Source organism: Rhagoletis pomonella, unplaced genomic scaffold (assembly GCF_013731165.1).
Source record: "Rhagoletis pomonella isolate Grant_MI unplaced genomic scaffold, Rhpom_1.0 Rhpom_scaffold_00652, whole genome shotgun sequence".
NCBI classification, from domain to species: Eukaryota; Metazoa; Arthropoda; class Insecta; order Diptera; family Tephritidae; genus Rhagoletis; species Rhagoletis pomonella.
Genome location: NW_023459206.1, coordinates 1 through 16,973, shown reverse-complemented (window position 1 = coordinate 16,973; position 16,973 = coordinate 1). Strand labels below are relative to the sequence as shown.

The window sequence follows — 16,973 nt, the reverse complement described above, 5'->3', positions numbered from 1 at the left end:
AATTAAATTTAAAATTTATGCTGCGCGTTTACTTGGTACATAAAATAACGTCACAGCAGTGCTTTAATATTTATTATATAAATGCATATGAAACTTTCACTTCAATACCGTTGTGTGTGCAACAAAATGCGTACGGTGCTTAAACAACTGAATCAACAAAGATTTCTAGTCATTTTCGTTATTCATTTGTATTTGTTGGAAAAATCAATATTGCTGTGCAATTGTGTTCATGGTTTCAGGTGAGTAATGTGCATTTTGACAATTTAATATTTCTATATTTGCAATTGACATAATTCGAATACATATTTTGCATAGAATATGTATGCTAAATATTACATCAGCAAATTGGATGCACGTGTTTAAGTTTATACATGCAAACTTCTGACACTTCGCTTGTTATAATATATGTATATAAATAAACTAAACTAGAAATTAAAGGAGAATTAGATAAACAAATTGAAAAATTAAAAAGGTCCTACAAATTAAATGAATCGAAAACTATACAATTAAAAGAAAAATAAATTAAAAAAGAAAAGAAAGTACATCAATTAAAAAAATAAGCTATTTAAAATTAAACGAAATTTAAAAAATATATATTTTTCATATTCAAATATAAAAATTAAAAGAAAATTAAATTAAAAAAGAAAAAAAATATAAAATAAGTTTATAAAAAAAAAAAATATTTTTCCTTTGTTAAACTTAAAAATTTAATTAGATTTTGATTAAAAAAATGTAATAAAAAAGTACGCTGCCCCAGGATTTGAGCCTCGGATCTCTCGAATGCCACGCCAATGCTTTGCTTCCTCGCCATTGCGACTATTGGTGCAAAATGATATACATCTCCATTTGGAACACGCTCAAGTGCTTTCGGCCAAGAGCTTTTCATCATGAAAATTGGCAAGGTAGCTGTTTTTTGGAAGACTTTCTTGCCAGACTAAACTAAAACTTTCAAACTATCTTGCCTATAGTTTTTTCAATTCTCTTACAAAAGGCTTGCAACCACCTAAGCCAGAATTGCGCGCTAAAACGACCGTGTAAAATGGCGCTGAGCAGCACCATTAGCTCCGACAGATTTGGAAAGGAGCAGTTTGATACCAAAACAGGTTTCGTGAGATTTCTTTAAGCTAAAGTTGAAGAAGATATTAGGAACTGCGGAACTGAACCGCACAGGCGCGCCTGGGCACCTAACATTTGAAAGATATGATTTTGAAGTTTATGAAGAACTCGTATTTATACTTGGGAACTATCGTGAAAGCCGATTATAATGTTAGCTTTGCAATCTGACGCAGAATCACCCTTGCCAACAAGTGCTACTTTGGATTAAGCAGGAAATTGAGAAGTAAAATCCTCTCTCGACGTACCGCAGACACTATGGAATGGTAAGAGCTTTACAGCGACATTGACATACCACGAGAATCAAAATTTGGCGCTGCGCTGGTCTGGTCATATCGTACGAATAGATACAAAAGAACCAGTCCTTAAAGTACTCCGTATGGTACGAGCTGGTGGTAGCAGAGAAAGAGGAAGGGGGCTTCTCTGCGTTGGAAAGACCAGCTGGTTAGGGACTTACATAGCTTCACTCGGTCAGTCTATTTTTAACTCGACCAAAATCGCTAAGAAGTAGTAGTGCCAATCAAGAAGAAGAAGAACCACTCGCTCACTGCTACACCACTTGGTTTTATAAGCATTTGCATCATATCCTACCATGAGTTGCCAGCGATGCCTGCCACAATGGTTTGTTAGTCCCTGTAGTGGGCGGAGCTTAAAATCTCTAGAAAGATAAATCCACCTACACTGCGACCTAGTCCTTATTAGTTAGCTGCGTTGTCTGTCCATTCGTACGAAATGTTCAAGCCAGCGGAACCACTGTATTTCAATCCGCCGTACTATGTCTATATCGTTGTAAAGCTCATACATACCATCGTTCCATTGTTTGCGGTATACGCTATTGCTCCTGGATAAAGGCGATGCTTGTAAAATGTCCGTGCTAAAACGGCTAAGGCCGCTTTAGAATTTACTGGGATTTGCCTCAAATACGAGTAGATAGTTTAGTTGCCTGGCTTGGTACTCCTCCTCATTCACGGGTGATGGGTCCCGTGTAAGTAACGGGTAGAGTGAATGCCCTTGACAGAGCTCGTACGGCGAAAAAGTGTGGTGTCTCGACGTTGAGGGATTTCGGCGGAGCACCTCCGTGACGATTGCCCTCTCGATTCTTGAACTTTTACGATATCCGACTTGCTGCAGCGCTTTCAATGCTCATATTTCAGCTCCCAAACGCCTTGACTTGCGAAGAGATACAGCGGGTTTCGTCGAGGGAATTCTGTTTGTCATCCTCTTACTGCCTTTTGTATAGCCCCTTCCCTTTTCTCAACCCAACTTGGGATCGGCTTTGCCAGAACTATAATTTAGATTAAAATATAACAAACCTGGAAAAAATTACTTTCATTTTCAAAATAACCACCATTTTTAATTTTTAGAAATATCACTGAAAGCGCAGAATTAGTCACCGGCATCGAATCCAGCTTATCATTGCCTGATATATTGCCAATACCATCGAAAAATTACGATAAAAATCGCGCGCCAAAATTACTCGGACAGCCGACCGTTGTCTATTTTCATGTGACAGTGTTGTCATTGGATTCGATCAATGAAGAATCGATGGTAATTACACTAAACAAAAAATTAAAAAAAAATAATAATATTTTGCAAAATTCAAGAATATGCATAACTATCTCTACTTATAGACATATGTCACCGACGTATTCCTAGCACAAAGTTGGCGTGATCCCCGCCTGCGACTGCCAGAGAACATGAGCGAACAGTATCGTATACTGGATGTCGATTGGTTGCATAGCATTTGGCGGCCAGATTGCTTCTTCAAGAATGCCAAAAAAGTCACATTCCATGAGATGAGCATACCGAATCATTACCTATGGCTATATCATGACAAGACATTGCTCTACATGTCAAAGTGAGTATGCGAGTATGCAATTGCTTTGTTGATGAGAATGCATTTTTTCATAAAAATTTAACAGAACATTAAATTGAAATATGTAATCCCATTGCCTACTTTGCTTTTGCAGACTAACTTTGGTGTTATCTTGTGCCATGAAATTCGAATCCTATCCACATGATACACAAATTTGTTCCATGATGATTGAGAGTTGTGAGTTGTTTTGGTTTAAATTAGTAATTTATTTCTTGTTTGAACTTATGTAACTAACTTTCTGTTTTAGTATCACACACGGTTGAAGATTTGGTATTCATTTGGAATATGACCGATCCGTTGGTGGTTAATAGCGAAATTGAATTACCACAATTGGATATATCGAATAATTATACAACCGATTGTACCATAGAATACTCGACAGGTATGATTATTTTATATTTAGGTGGATAAATGAAATTTAATACGGGTGCAAAAATTCACACACACACACACGCACACACTCACCCATTCGTCCATACATACATACATACATAAGCACTGCGCATACAAGGAGCTGCGCAAAAACCAAAGACTCAAGGCACAAACTTTATTTGAAATTCAATATGGACCAAAACTCTTCAAGTTTTTTTTTTTCAACCTGATAATTTTTAATATTGATTGGCGAAACTGGGAATAAGTATACTGAAAAGCTCCTAAAGTCGGAAAGAATAACGAAAAGTAGTATACGACCAACACCGAAAAAATTCCGAATAGTCCTGGAAAAATGCTTAAAGCTCTCGAAAAATAAAACTTGCAGAATCTGCAAAGCCTGGTAAAATTCCAAAATGTTAAATCTGAAGAATACCGAAAAGTCTCGAAAAGCTCCAAATAATCCCGGAAAAGAAAGCACCAAAACTCTAAATAGCTACGAAAAATCTAGAAAACTTCGAAAAAAATCGTGAAGTTCTAAAAAAATTACAAAGTTCAAAAAAAAAATAAAACTCAGAGAAGTCCTGTAAAAACCCAAAAAGTAAAACTGGAAGAATACTAAAAAGTCTCGGAAAAGCAAAAAATCATGAAAAATCGCGTGAATAATCCGGCAAATCGAAACCAAGAATCCAGGAAAGCGCAGAAGAAGTTGAGAGAATTTCCAAAAATGTCTCGAAAAAATTCCCAAAGTTCAGAAAAGTCCGAAAAAATCCCGAAGCTCGCGAAAAGTAAAACGAATCCGAAAAATGCAGAAGAGTCGCAAAACGTAAAGCACGACGACTCTCGGTAATCTGAAAAGTAAACTTGATCCCGGAACATTAAATACAAATAACCCAGAAAATCTTCGAAAAAATACAGAAACTCCGAGAAAATCATAAAGCGTAAAACAAAAACATCGAAAAATTTCCGCAGTCGCGAAAATTAAAACATGTAGACTACCGAAAACTCTGAACGGCCCTGAAAAAATCCTTAGAAAATTTCAAATGCCTCAAAAAAACACGAAGCTTTTAATTTAATTTTATTAGAAATGCTTAAAACAAGCTAATATTAACATTAAAAAAAAAACAAAAAGTGAAGCAGTATTTCTGTCGCGAAATAATGAGTTAATTTTTTTTTTTTATAGCGTAAGGAAATCATAATCTGCAATGATTTATTTACATACATACATATACTTTCATTAATGAAGTGATAGCGATGACATGAACATATTCATATCCTTATCTAAAATCCATATATGTATGTATTTCGCATAGAAATTATTTCTTGGATGTTTATCTATCGACATTTATGAGTTTCCCAAAATTAATTTTTCAGGTAATTTCACTTGCCTGGCTATAGTTTTCAATCTGCGTCGACGTCTTGGCTATCATCTCTTTCACACGTAAGTGCCCCTATTACGGTAAATGAAGCACATTTATTATTTTTTTTTTTTTAATTCATTCCTCATTCCACTCCTCACTCACAGCTACATTCCATCTGCACTTATTGTGGTCATGTCATGGATTTCATTTTGGATTAAACCCGAAGCGATACCGGCACGCGTCACACTCGGCGTCACATCGCTACTAACACTCGCTACACAAAATACACAATCACAACAATCGCTGCCGCCCGTATCCTATGTGAAAGCCATCGATGTGTGGATGTCATCATGTTCGGTATTTGTATTCCTATCGTTGATGGAATTTGCTGTGGTCAATAACTATATGGGACCCGTGGCAACGAAAGCCATGAAGGGTTATTCGGATGAGAATATACACGATTTGGGTGATTTGAAGGTGAGAAAGGTGATGGTGACCGCTTTGATTTTTAAATGTTGTAATAAATAAATACGAATAATATCACTAATATTTCTATGTAGAATCATCACCGTGAATCCATAATTGAGCCACAGTATGACACATTCTGCCATGGACATGCCACAGCGATTTATATTGATAAATTTTCGCGTTTCTTTTTTCCATTCTCCTTTTTTATACTGAATATTGTGTACTGGACAACATTCCTTTAGTGGTTAGTGTCGCTTAAATAAACGAGCAAATTGTTATTGTTTGAAAATTCTTGAAATTGGTATGTACATATTTACTTTAAAGTCTTTTATAGCAGAGCTATTTAAAAAATTCAACGACTCATTTCATTACATCTGGAATGGGTCTATTTGTTAATTTTATTATGGCGTAATAATGTTTATTTCAATAGTGTTATTGTGACTTGTCCCACGACTTGTTTGTTAGGAAATAGCGGCGAATCAGTTGCCCTTGATAATAGTAGGTTGAATAAGGGTGTATATAGCTCAATGGGTTTGTCCTGTTACAGGATTGACGTTAAGTAAGGCCTTTACTTAAGTACTAATGCTGGGTATTTTCCGGAATCTGCGTAGTTTATCCGCTATGCGTAAAAAATTGTATAGTCAAAGGAGTAACTTTCCCAGCACTCATGGCATTCACAATTTTCATTACCCAACCTGTAACTAGTTATTTTCGATTTTAGTACAATTTTTAAGTTATTCTTCGATTCAAATCAATTGGGCTGTTCACAGTTCGTTTCACAATGGGTTCCCAAATGTTGAGGTCAAGATTTTGAGACGTTTTCTAACCGTAAGATTTTGCGGTTTTCCTTCATATGAAAATAAACTGTGTTTATTCTTTAAATGGAAGCAAATGCGACAAAAAAATCTAAAAAATAAACGTTGAATTTTAGGCGCTTGAAACTTGCAAATTATTACACTACAATTGAGTGTGCTATAAAACTGTATAATAAAAAAATTCTAACACTTCTAAAAAAAATGTTTGAAATTTGGATGAAAATTTGTTGATTTTTTTTTAGTTTTCTACAAAGTTTTAAACAGGGTTTTGTTGGAAAATGAGATGTGTTTTAATTGAAAATTCTTAAAAATAAATAAACATAAGTGGCAAACAATAGAATAATTTTTATTTTTTTAAATTTAATATTTTTATTCCATCTTCTTTAATAAATTTTAGAACCTAAACCCTTTTGCTTAAAAAAATATAATTTAAAGTGTATTTAAATTTGTTGCCGAACCACTTCTAGCAAAGTTACGATCACTTAATCTTGAAATAGTTCGGAAAATTCCAAAGTAGTAGTATCTCGAAGTAGTGTTCCCGCGAATTCCGAAGTAGTCCCGAAATAGTTCAGAGAATCCCGAATGTCTCGATAATCCTGAAACAATCCCGAAAATCCCCAGGGGCCAGAAGTAGTCCTGAAAATCCTGTTTGATCCCAAAACATATAACCAGAGGTATCCCGTAAAGTCCCGAAGAGTCCCCTAATTACTTAAAAAATTCCAAGTATATAATACGAAGAATCACGAAAGTAAAAAAATCTTGCGCACCTAGTATGTACATTAGGGGGCCCAAATAAAGTAAAGTCGGAATTTTAATGCTCTCACTCCCTAGGAATGTTCTATACCGAAAAAATACTCCCCTATTTTCTTATTATTTTGAAATAAGAAACTATTTTGTGGCCGTTCAAAGCAATCAAAGTTTTCCATGTGTTTTATGTGGGGCGAAAAAATTTCCGTAGAAATTGTACAGATGTCTTGAAATTCTATAATTTTCGACGGGAAAGCTTTGCTTCTCTTCAGGAAACTTGCAATAACAATGCCCAATGTTTATTTAATCATATTTTAAATATATAAAATAAAAATATTTAAATATTTTTTTATTTCGAAATATTTTTTTTTTTTGATACAGAAAAATGCTAGGGGGTGAGAGCAGTCAAATTTGTGTATCACATACATAAAAACGGACCACCCTAAGTACATACATATCAAGGCCTGAAGAATAAAAGGCAAACACTGCCCATTATTTCCGCCTCAAAAAAAAAAAAAGGTCAGGCAAACATTGCATAACCGGTACGGTAAAGTTGGTTGAGCCTTTTTCCGATGTTGTGCTTACCTTTCTTTCCCTTCCTTCAACAATGAGAAAATTTCAATTATTAAATATTAAACAATACATGTATGCTATTTATTTATAAATTTAACTTTCTTGTTGTATGTATGTATATATGTATGTATGTATTAGTATTTAATCGGTTGATCACATTGAAAAAGTCTATTTATTAAGTTATTTATGTATGTATTTATGTTATGTATTTTTTTTACATTTAGGTTAGCATGCGGAAAAGCATTTTCAAATATCTTTTGGTACACAAGGTTTTTTGTATGTATATTTTATTGTGTACAGAGGTTAACCACCAAATAGAGCACAACAATTTCTTTCATGTATTTCTTTACACGCGTTTTTACACCTGCTGTTATACATTTCGGTTGATTTGTAAAATATGCAATTTATTTCGAAATATCTACACAATTAAATATTGGCTCTATTTAGCTGCCCATCTCTGTATACATTTACTTATAGGCGTTTTTTGTTTATGTATGTATGCATATTTATTGAAATATAGAAAAAAGTAATTTTCAAAACTCACCTCTCTATTAAATACAGGGTAATTGCAGCTTGTCTATAAAATATGTTTTTTAAATAGTAAAAAAAAAACTTTTAATAATTATTATAAGAATAATTAGACTAATCGATCTATAACTCATTTATTATGTATATACTACTATACAGGACATACAAATGCAGCGCAATGTCATCTAGTACTACAGAGAAATTGCGTTTTTCGTAAAGAGATAATCAGAAATTGAAGCCAAAGCTAATTTATACTATGTAGTATGCAAGTATGTATGTAAATACAATATGCGCGCGCATACACACACTTACGCACACAGATGGGAGAGCGTCGATATTTATGTATATTTAATTAATTTTTATTTTTTTTTCTACTAACGATTAATATTTTTTTATTTGCTGTTGGCAGCGTAATTAAAGTATAAAATATTTCATTTGATTTCTTTAAAAAAAAAAAAATATTACAAAAAGCGAAGCAGAAAATAATAATCACACACAAAGTTTCTTAAACATAATTGCTTAAATAATGCTAATGTATTGTATATTTAATTTTGTATATTTTTGTTTTTGTTTTTCGCTTCATTACCGCTGCTAAACTTTGAGTATAACGCTATATATTTTTTTATTTATACTTATTTCATTTGGTCGTCCATTTTTTGTAGTTTAATTAAATTTTTTTTTTCTATGTTAAGCTTAGCTTAGCTAAAATATTTATACGTAAAAAATAATACACGCAAGAAACGGAAATATGTATGAGGAAATGCTCCCAATGAGCAGCTAAATTCATTTACTGTAAGCAAGCTTGAATTTTCTCAATCCATTCTTGTGCTAAATTCGCATTAACCGCATAAAAGTTGTAGGTGCGCCGATTGGTCTTCAGCTATGTGAAAAATGAGAGTATAGATTTGAATTACATATATATTTATGAGTATATCATATCTTTGTACATCCATACGTATGTATATATTTATGTACATATCGGTTTTTAGATCATAATCACAAATAAAAATTCAATATAACGATGATTTTTTATCGAAAAATTAAAAATCCAAATTTAACGACTATTCTTGATTGGGAAAAATAACGATTTTGCAATGATCTAAAAATAAAAAGCTTGATATTTAACTGTTATTTTCGTCACTGGACTACTTAAAAATGCAACAAAATGTTTTCTTGAAAAAATTTCAGTTAGGGCCTTTCTACATTTCATCAACGATATGTATACATATTCTGTACAAAAAGGTGCCTTCAACTTCATATCGAAAAGTAGGGCTCTTTTTTCCATGTAAATTATAATATTTGCTTCTTTTCTTGACACCTAACAAAATATTTTCGCTCAACACAGGTTAATTCGTGACCTGAATTGTATCGAGACTATCTCGAAAAAAAGGATTTGTACTGCAAAATTTATTGTCATAAACAGGGACGGATTTTATGTAAGTTTTAGTCTTTTCTGCTAAAAAATAGAGTAGTTTCGTTTAAAAATTACCACGATTTAGGTTTCCTTGGTTTGCCTTTACTTAAGTGATTATGGCAAACTTGAAAAATTTCACAAAATTTTATATTAAAAATAAAGCCCACAGCTCTGCGAAAAATCAGTGGTTTGGATAAGATTCAGAAGAAGTTGTTTAGACGAGCGCAGGTCTCTACTTCGGAACGGGTGTTGGAAAAGTTCAAAGCCGTATTTTTCAGCCAACTGAACTTTGGAGACAATAAGGGCCGTTGATAAAATGTTGATGGACGATGTATATGCACATCGCTAGCTAGGAGTGAAAAGTTGCCAAGTCTACTTTTTGTAAAAACTAACATTGTGATACAAAAAACAAGGAAAATTAAATATCGTTTTCAAAAACACCGAACTACTTATTTTATTTCTGCCTATTTTTATAGGCAGTGAAATGAAGATTGTAAAAGAAAGCGCAAAGAAGCCGAAAAATTCAAAGGAACGCAGAATTTTTATTAATGTCGAATTCTACCAAATAGTACAGTTATGTTTTAGTTTGAACACGCAAAGAAATAAGTTTGCTATGTTTTTCTATTCTCCTGTAAATTTTGAAGAATTGGACTTAACAAATTTTCACTTTAAGCTAGCCATATACTGTTACTCACAAAATTGAGCGCACGGTTTTTTTTTTGTTAATATTCGCAATGTTTTACATGCACAATTTTTTTTTGTTGATTTTGTATTAAAATATGGCTTATATTTTAGCAAACCATCTTTAAATCCAAGAAAGAAACTGTGTACGAAAATTAACAAAAATTTCTAAAGCTTCAGCAAAATCGCAAAGTTTTTAATAAGAATTTAAAAAAAATCAGGTATGCATTTTTATTTTTATGTACAAGTATATAACAAAAAGATTCTGAAAATACTTCATATGGAAAAAATTTGTAAGACAGTCAGCAAAAAAATTCTCAAAAATCAACGCGAATTTTTAGACTTTTGAAATTTGCACATTATTATACTAAAAGGGGCTATAAAAAAGCATACCTGAATTCCTTCATGAAATTCATATTAAAAAGTTTGTGATTTTGCTGAAACTTTGCAGATTTTTCTTACTTTTCGTACTGTTTCATGCTTGGATTTAAATGGGGTTTGCTAAAATATAAGCTATATTTTAATACAAAATTAACAAAAAATTTTAGCATGTAAAACATTGCGAATATTAACACAAAAAACCGTACGCTCAATTTTGTGAGTAACAGTATAGAAATCGATAGAAATCATTGGGCTGAGCATAACGTTATACTTTATTTTTTGGGGAAACAACAACTATAAGAGTTATCAAGGGCCAAACCAAGGTACATTGAACAGGTAGTATCAGTAGAGCAGCTGATTTGATTTATTTTCAAATTATTTGGTCTCGAAAATGTCAAATATTTTTAATTTTTTCTCACAAAAATTCTGAATTGTTAAAATCCATTTGCATGTGAAACCTTTTTCCATACAAAACAAGCGATTGAATAGCAGCTTTTGGAACGTTCGCCCAACTCAGCAGCACGACCGCTGATTACTGGGCCTTGCAAAGGATGGATCAATGCTTCGAGAAGCAAACAAATTTACTAGGAAAGAAAGTTGCATCAATTTTTATTTTTTCCAATTTCAATTTTTTATTTTTTATAATTTTTTGTATTTTACATGGCACGCTTTGATTTAGAAGAAAAAATTCAGAACAGTTTTTGACACTTTCGATACCAGAAGCAACAACAAAATACACGCAAATGTTGTTTTTGCTCTACTGATACTACCTGTTTAATGTGCCTTGGGCCAAACTGAAACCTTTAAAAAAAAAAAAAAAAAAAAAAATAGCCCTGGTGCGTCCAACATCGCTTCCTCTCTAGGGAAGAGAAAGGGAGGGTTATTTTTGTTTAAATATGTACAGTTCTTGCATTGGTTTTGAGATGTTGCTTATTCACGATCAGAGTGACATAATCCAAAAACTCAAAAGCTCGAGAAAAAAGGCCTTAACATAAGTACATATGTATATGCTTAGGAGTATTTGTGATTACTTACATCAAAGAAGCCCTTCTCGTCTATGCGCTTCGTACCAATTTGTGCTGGTTGCGCTGGCGTAACTGATTGCACTTCGGCCAATTCTGTGTCAGGATTAAAAATATGTAAAAAAGGCAATTATTTATTTTAGAAAGTTTTATAATAAAAGTTTAAAATAAATTTTGTTTTAATATTGTTATTGAGCTTTGTACCACGAAAAGGTTTATTAGGAAAAATGGCAAAAGCAACAAAGTCTAAGCGGTAGAAGTTATAGCTGCTATTTCGGAGATCACCACATCTCCTCATCAGACTTCTTTTTCTAGGCTTCAGCAGGGATCGAACCCGCATCATCGAAGTGCTAACCACTCTGTACACTCTGCACACCCCGTAAACTATGGTTGCTAATTCATTTCCTTGTTCAACCTACTACTACCAAGTGCAGCTTAAGTTAATTTTCCAGTTTTCTGATAATAAGATTTTAGTAAATATTTCCATTCGACAACTCACCTATAACCCCTTTGCATTGTGAATCCTCGCCAGAATCATAATAACGCAGTTGATGTTTTATGGAGTCCAGCACAAACCAACGCTGCTTCCAGCCTTTCAGGAGGGCACCGCGTTTATAAAGATGCCTTGAAAAAGAGAAACGAAAGTCGTAGAATGAATTAAGAATAATCAGAAGATTAAAGAATATATAGGGCGGTCTGGTACACTAGCAATCCGCCCCTTTTAAGAAACCAAAACCTAAGGGAATAAAAAAAAAATCCGGATCAAGCCTTCCATAAATATATAGTCTCTAACAAATCGTATTCATTCTTATAATAAATCTACATAGGTTTCTTCGGCGAGCCAAATGTTATGCATGGATTTCCGAGCATTTAAATTAAAAATAAAAACACTACGTTTTAGGTCATCACACTCACCCCTCATGTGTTCGATTCTCCGCCACATTGCTGCTAAATTGATTGTAGAAATGATGGCTTGAAGTACGCGCCGTTGTAGCGGCACTCGATGCTATACTTGAGGTGTCACCCTGCGATATGTTGACATTTGGCGGCACTACACCATCCACGGCCTTATATTTGGTGCAGTTCTTCAATGACACCTCGGTGCATTTTTCGTGATAAGAATTGCCACAGTCCATGCAGCGATAACCGACTGGACCCCATAGCAGCTTGGTGCAGTGATTGCAATTGGTGGGTGTTGTATAGGGATGCTTCTCGAAACGATGTGGATGAAAGAATTTATCCTGATAGCCACTTAAGCGACCCTTCATGAGTATCTCCAAAGTGGAACGTTTGTGCGCTAATTTTCCGTGCGATTGCAATAGAATACTACTCAACGATGACTTGCGCGTCAGCTCTTCCATTTGGGGTACCTCCAATTGATCCCACACTTGCAACCATTTTTGTGGCAGATGGCCACGTTCGGTTTCCGCTTGTCGCACATCACTCAATAGACAAACAAATGCATTGGGGTTACTCTTTTCGATATTATCATAGCCAGCGCTAATAACAATTCGTTTGCCACGCAACTCGGAGAGATCAATTTCATCATCGGCATTTGTCAACTCCAGATCGTACGGTGGACCCTGCGCCAACTCTTCGTTGGTGTAGTAGGGCCAGAGATCTAGGGCAGGCAAAGAGCTCTGCGGACGCAGTACATCGTCGCGTACACAGTACATGAAATTGTAGAAAATCTGTGACTTCGCATGCTGACGTTCGATGTAGTCGAAGATGGAGTGACCGATGCGATTGAAATTCACCGCAGATTGTGCCGCCTTGCTGCGTACGTCCATGGGGTAGATGCACTCGTCATCGGAACCGGTGTTAGCTGCGATTAGAGAAATGTGTTAATTAAGTTAATGGTACTGCACACCCAATAGATCAACACGCACAAGCTTAAACTTATTATTACCTAGCATGTGATGTTTGGTGCTCAATGAACCCCGTTTATCCTCTACAGAAGCGATACCCAAATCGAAACGTTCCACTTCACAGTCAAAGAGAAAAGTGCGAAAACGACACGAAACCATGTGGTAAGCCAAGAAGCGTACATAAAACTCATTGAATTCAAATGCCATTGGAAATTGTTTTTGTATTTGGTAAACAGCATCTAAAAATTGCAAGAAAGTTGGCGCAAATGCTATACTCGAATTGCCATGCGTTGGCTTTAAATTGCTACGATGTGCAAAACGATGTCCAAATGCAATCCAATCCTTCTCGATGAGTACACGGAAGCCCTCCATTGTGCGATAGTATGGATCGAGACATAGTTGTGCAATCGAAGATATTTGCGCGGTAATATCCCAGCCATCCTCCAGCGAGAGCATCACACTTGACTCTTGCAAATCCATTAAATCGACCACAGCGCCAGAAAGCTGCAGAAGCGAAGAGATTTGTTGCAGCCACTCGGATTGTTCAACGCTTTTGGCAAACGTTTGATCCGCTTCGTTGGTTGTATTCGAGGGTAGGCATGCGCGCATAAGCTTCTTGAAAGCGATGCGTGATTGCCGATAGTCAGCATAGTCGACGGCTATGAATTCGGCGCAGAGATCTGCATTGATGCCAGATTTTGTTTGAGATTTTTCACCTGACACATGCGAAAAAAAAGAGGTGAGTACGAGAATGAAGAAGTGAATATGGGAGTGTTACAAAATATGCTAATTACCTAAAACATACAGCCGCAACTTTCGATACGCTGACGCAGCTGCTGAGACTGATGAGTTGTTTTTTATTGTATTCGATTTTGGTTTCAACGAATCGGTCCAGTTATTTGATTTCGCATCACTGCTCGCTGAATGTGCCGACTTATGTTTGCGACTAACTTCCGGCGTCAGTGAAGTGTCTGCGCGGTTAAGGTAGGACGACTCATCCCCAGCGTTCAATAGCAACGAATTCATTGACAAATTCATGCCGGTCAAATTGTATTGCGCCAATGCTAGAGAGAGATTTTTCGGCATTGAGTCAATGAGCGCTGAAATGTATTTATCCTGTTCGTGATAGTTGGCGACGTCGTGTGACATCGTGTTCGAACCCGTGGAGTTTTTAAGCATGCCTGTTATGAATTGTAAAATTTTCAAATAACATCACCAATTCGCTTGCAATAAAAATCTTATTAAACTCACCGATAACCGACTTGCTGTGTGGCAGCGCGCCTCTTATCAGCAAAGCACCATTGCGGTGACGCCACGTCGCCACCGGTATGCGTTGACTCTTGTAGCAGCGCACCAAATGTAATAGTGCGGCGTCATTTATTTGCACAGGTGCTACCAAGAGTGCAGGATACGAACGACAGAGACTGTAATTGGCATTCACAGTGGTTATGCGGAAGCCATTTTGTGCATCATCAAAACCCAAACGCTTCCAATCGCGCACATAACTGCGTTCCCGCATGCGTTCTACATCCTTGGCGGTCAGCAGGCGTGGCATGGTGTCCGTATTTGTTTCGAACTCATCATCTTCGAGTTCATCGTCAAGAGAATGTGTATCGATGGCTTCCGTCGATGGTGCGAGCGTATCAAAATCGAGTGTCGAAGCAACCAATTTGCGTTTAGTTGGTGCTTTTTGTTTGAATTTGCGTAAAATTGTTTTCTTAGCGAAACCCTTTAGTGTTGAGTATTTTTCTTTGGTTTTAGATGGTGCAGTGCCATGCATTATGGTACCGTACGATTGGAAGGCGAAGTGTTCGAATTCGTCGATCGGATGCCGCGCCTTCGTGAGTATTTTGCGGAAAGTCTCAATCATTTCTGGTGTCACCTCCGTGTCGAATGCGATTTTCATTAGCTGAAAGGTGCTGGAGCGTAACTGTAAACCCTCTGGCAGAGTTTGATCTAAATGCGATAGGTAAAGTACTGAGATCTTTTTCTCCTTCAGCAGCGAGGAGATGGGAAAGGCGCGTATGATGGTCTGTTCGCAAGCGAGTGGATCACAGGGTGAACCTAAAAGTATTTGATTAATCCAAATTTCATTATTTAAAAAATATCGACTCCCATTTGACCTACCCTTGAACACGATGCGATAGTTTGTTAAGAACAGTGCACCTTCGGCTGGTATCCAACTTTGTGTGTCATCTTCGCGCCCATCGGGCATCAGATAGCAGCGCAAGTGATCTGTTACAATCTCCTCGCCTGGCAGCAGACATGGCGTTTGTATCTTCGGCTTCTGCACATGTGGATGCCGTTTGGACTCCAGATACACCGATTCCAGCATTTCAATGTGCATGTGCACCACACCAGGCACCATGTCATGCAGATTGCGTATGTGCTCGGAGGTTACACCGCCCTCGGTGCAGACGCGATCGATGAAGCGCGACACAATTTTACCGACAGCACCGCCCACTTCCAGTGCATCGTTCTCCTCGAAGCCTTCGTCTGAATGTTCGCTTAAACTATGCGAGCCCATAATACTGCAATAAATGGTAGGAGAAAAGGGGGTAGCGACTTGAATTCCAACTTAAAACAAATCAGTGCTAAGGTAAGGCTATGCGAATTAGTAGATTTTTATAATTTTGCAGTGTAAAAACGTCGGTTGTTGTTTTTGTTGTAGCTCGAAGCTTATGCTGAGGAAACCCGTGTAAAATGTTAGTTCTGAATAAATATTTAAATGTGTTTTAGTAAAAACTATTTGTGGTAATACAAAATCTAGTTGGCGCAAAGCATTTGAACGCGTTTGTAGAAAATAAAATGTGCAGTATGGTCCGAAAAAAGGTTCATAAAATTGTTAAAAATTATACAATGTAACAAGTGATATGCATTTTTTTTATTTAAATTTTCCAATACCGCATTTTCACCAAACAATTAAATTACAAAAAAAAAAAAAATTATTAAAAAAATGTGTGCCATTTATAAAACCAAATGTGGAAACAAACGTATGTATATCCCGAATGTCCACTGCGAATTAAATTACAAAACATTTAATGACAAAATTGGGCATCAAAAATACCAGTGTCATTACAATAAAAAAAAAGCTTGTAAATAGTCAATAATTTATTGTGTCAATTTTTTTTTCATGCTTCCCAAAGAGTAAACTGTGAGTCATTTTAAAGCTTTCTGTTTTCTTATGTTAAATTTGTATGGAATTTATAATTTTATCGCGTTTTTCGGCAGTTTGTGACGTGAGATGAATACCCCTAATGTGCCTAAATTTTATTTGTGTTTCTATTTTTATCACAAAATTTTAGAAACAAATATACGTATGTATGTATATACTTACAAAAATTTACCTCGAATTAGAAAAAAGATTAAAAAAATAGACATAGAAAATAAAAAATTTTTTTGAAAAAATCAATTTTTACAAAACTCCTATTTTAAAATGAGAAATTAGTTCGCGAAAAAAATCTTTAGATAAAAATTATTTTTTGAAAGAGTTTAGTACAAAACGTATTCCGTAGTGAAAGCCAATTTGGGTAGGTGAAATTGATTGCAAACTTTTATTACAAAATGCAATGAGAAAAAACAACTTAAAAAAAAAAATTTTAGAGAAACATACACTAAGAAAAAAATTCGTCAGATAATTTTTTTGAAAATTTTTTGGGCATTGAGTAGTTTTCGGAATAAATTTTTCTGAGTCATTATCCCGTCTATATAAAAAAATAATTTATAATGCAATGAGCACTTTTTAAAATAAACTATT

At 35.3% G+C, this 16,973-nt stretch overlaps 2 protein-coding genes across 3 annotated transcripts; one reads left to right on the top strand and one right to left on the bottom strand.

The window, feature by feature from the left end:
• On the top strand, positions 1 to 5,569 carry LOC118751319 (glycine receptor subunit alpha-4-like). 2 transcript variants are annotated; one of them, XM_036486098.1, is made up of 8 exons: positions 1 to 239; positions 2,478 to 2,661; positions 2,745 to 2,971; positions 3,084 to 3,166; positions 3,237 to 3,371; positions 4,733 to 4,799; positions 4,884 to 5,196; positions 5,280 to 5,569. In XM_036486098.1, the coding sequence occupies exons 1-8, from the start codon at positions 82 to 84 to the stop codon at positions 5,427 to 5,429; spliced, it is 1,317 nt and encodes a 438-aa protein (XP_036341991.1). In that variant the 5' UTR covers positions 1 to 81; the 3' UTR covers positions 5,430 to 5,569. The 2 variants fall into 2 exon arrangements, with proteins under 2 accessions (XP_036341991.1, XP_036341990.1); XM_036486097.1 differs by having other exon boundaries at positions 4,884 to 5,205.
• A 1,826-nt stretch (positions 5,570 to 7,395) lies between these two features.
• LOC118751328 (myotubularin-related protein 13-like) lies at positions 7,396 to 15,793 on the bottom strand (the record flags this gene model as incomplete). The annotated part of the gene is made up of 8 exons (XM_036486114.1): positions 7,396 to 8,730; positions 11,362 to 11,444; positions 11,848 to 11,972; positions 12,264 to 13,173; positions 13,258 to 13,932; positions 14,011 to 14,397; positions 14,468 to 15,280; positions 15,344 to 15,793. Coding segments are annotated over 8 exons (3,536 nt in total), but the record flags the coding sequence as incomplete, so codon positions are not given.
• Positions 15,794 to 16,973: the final 1,180 nt, after the last annotated feature.

Excerpts from the sequence above, each read along its gene's own strand:
- LOC118751319 (XM_036486097.1), top strand. The coding sequence starts at position 82 with ATGCATATGAAACTTTCACTTCAATACCGTTGTGTGTGCAACAAAATG. Across the intron at positions 2,972-3,083 it reads ACATTGCTCTACATGTCAAA|ACTAACTTTGGTGTTATCTT; the intron begins GTGAGTATGCGA and ends TTGCTTTTGCAG. Across the intron at positions 5,206-5,279 it reads GTGATTTGAAGGTGAGAAAG|AATCATCACCGTGAATCCAT; the intron begins GTGATGGTGACC and ends ATTTCTATGTAG.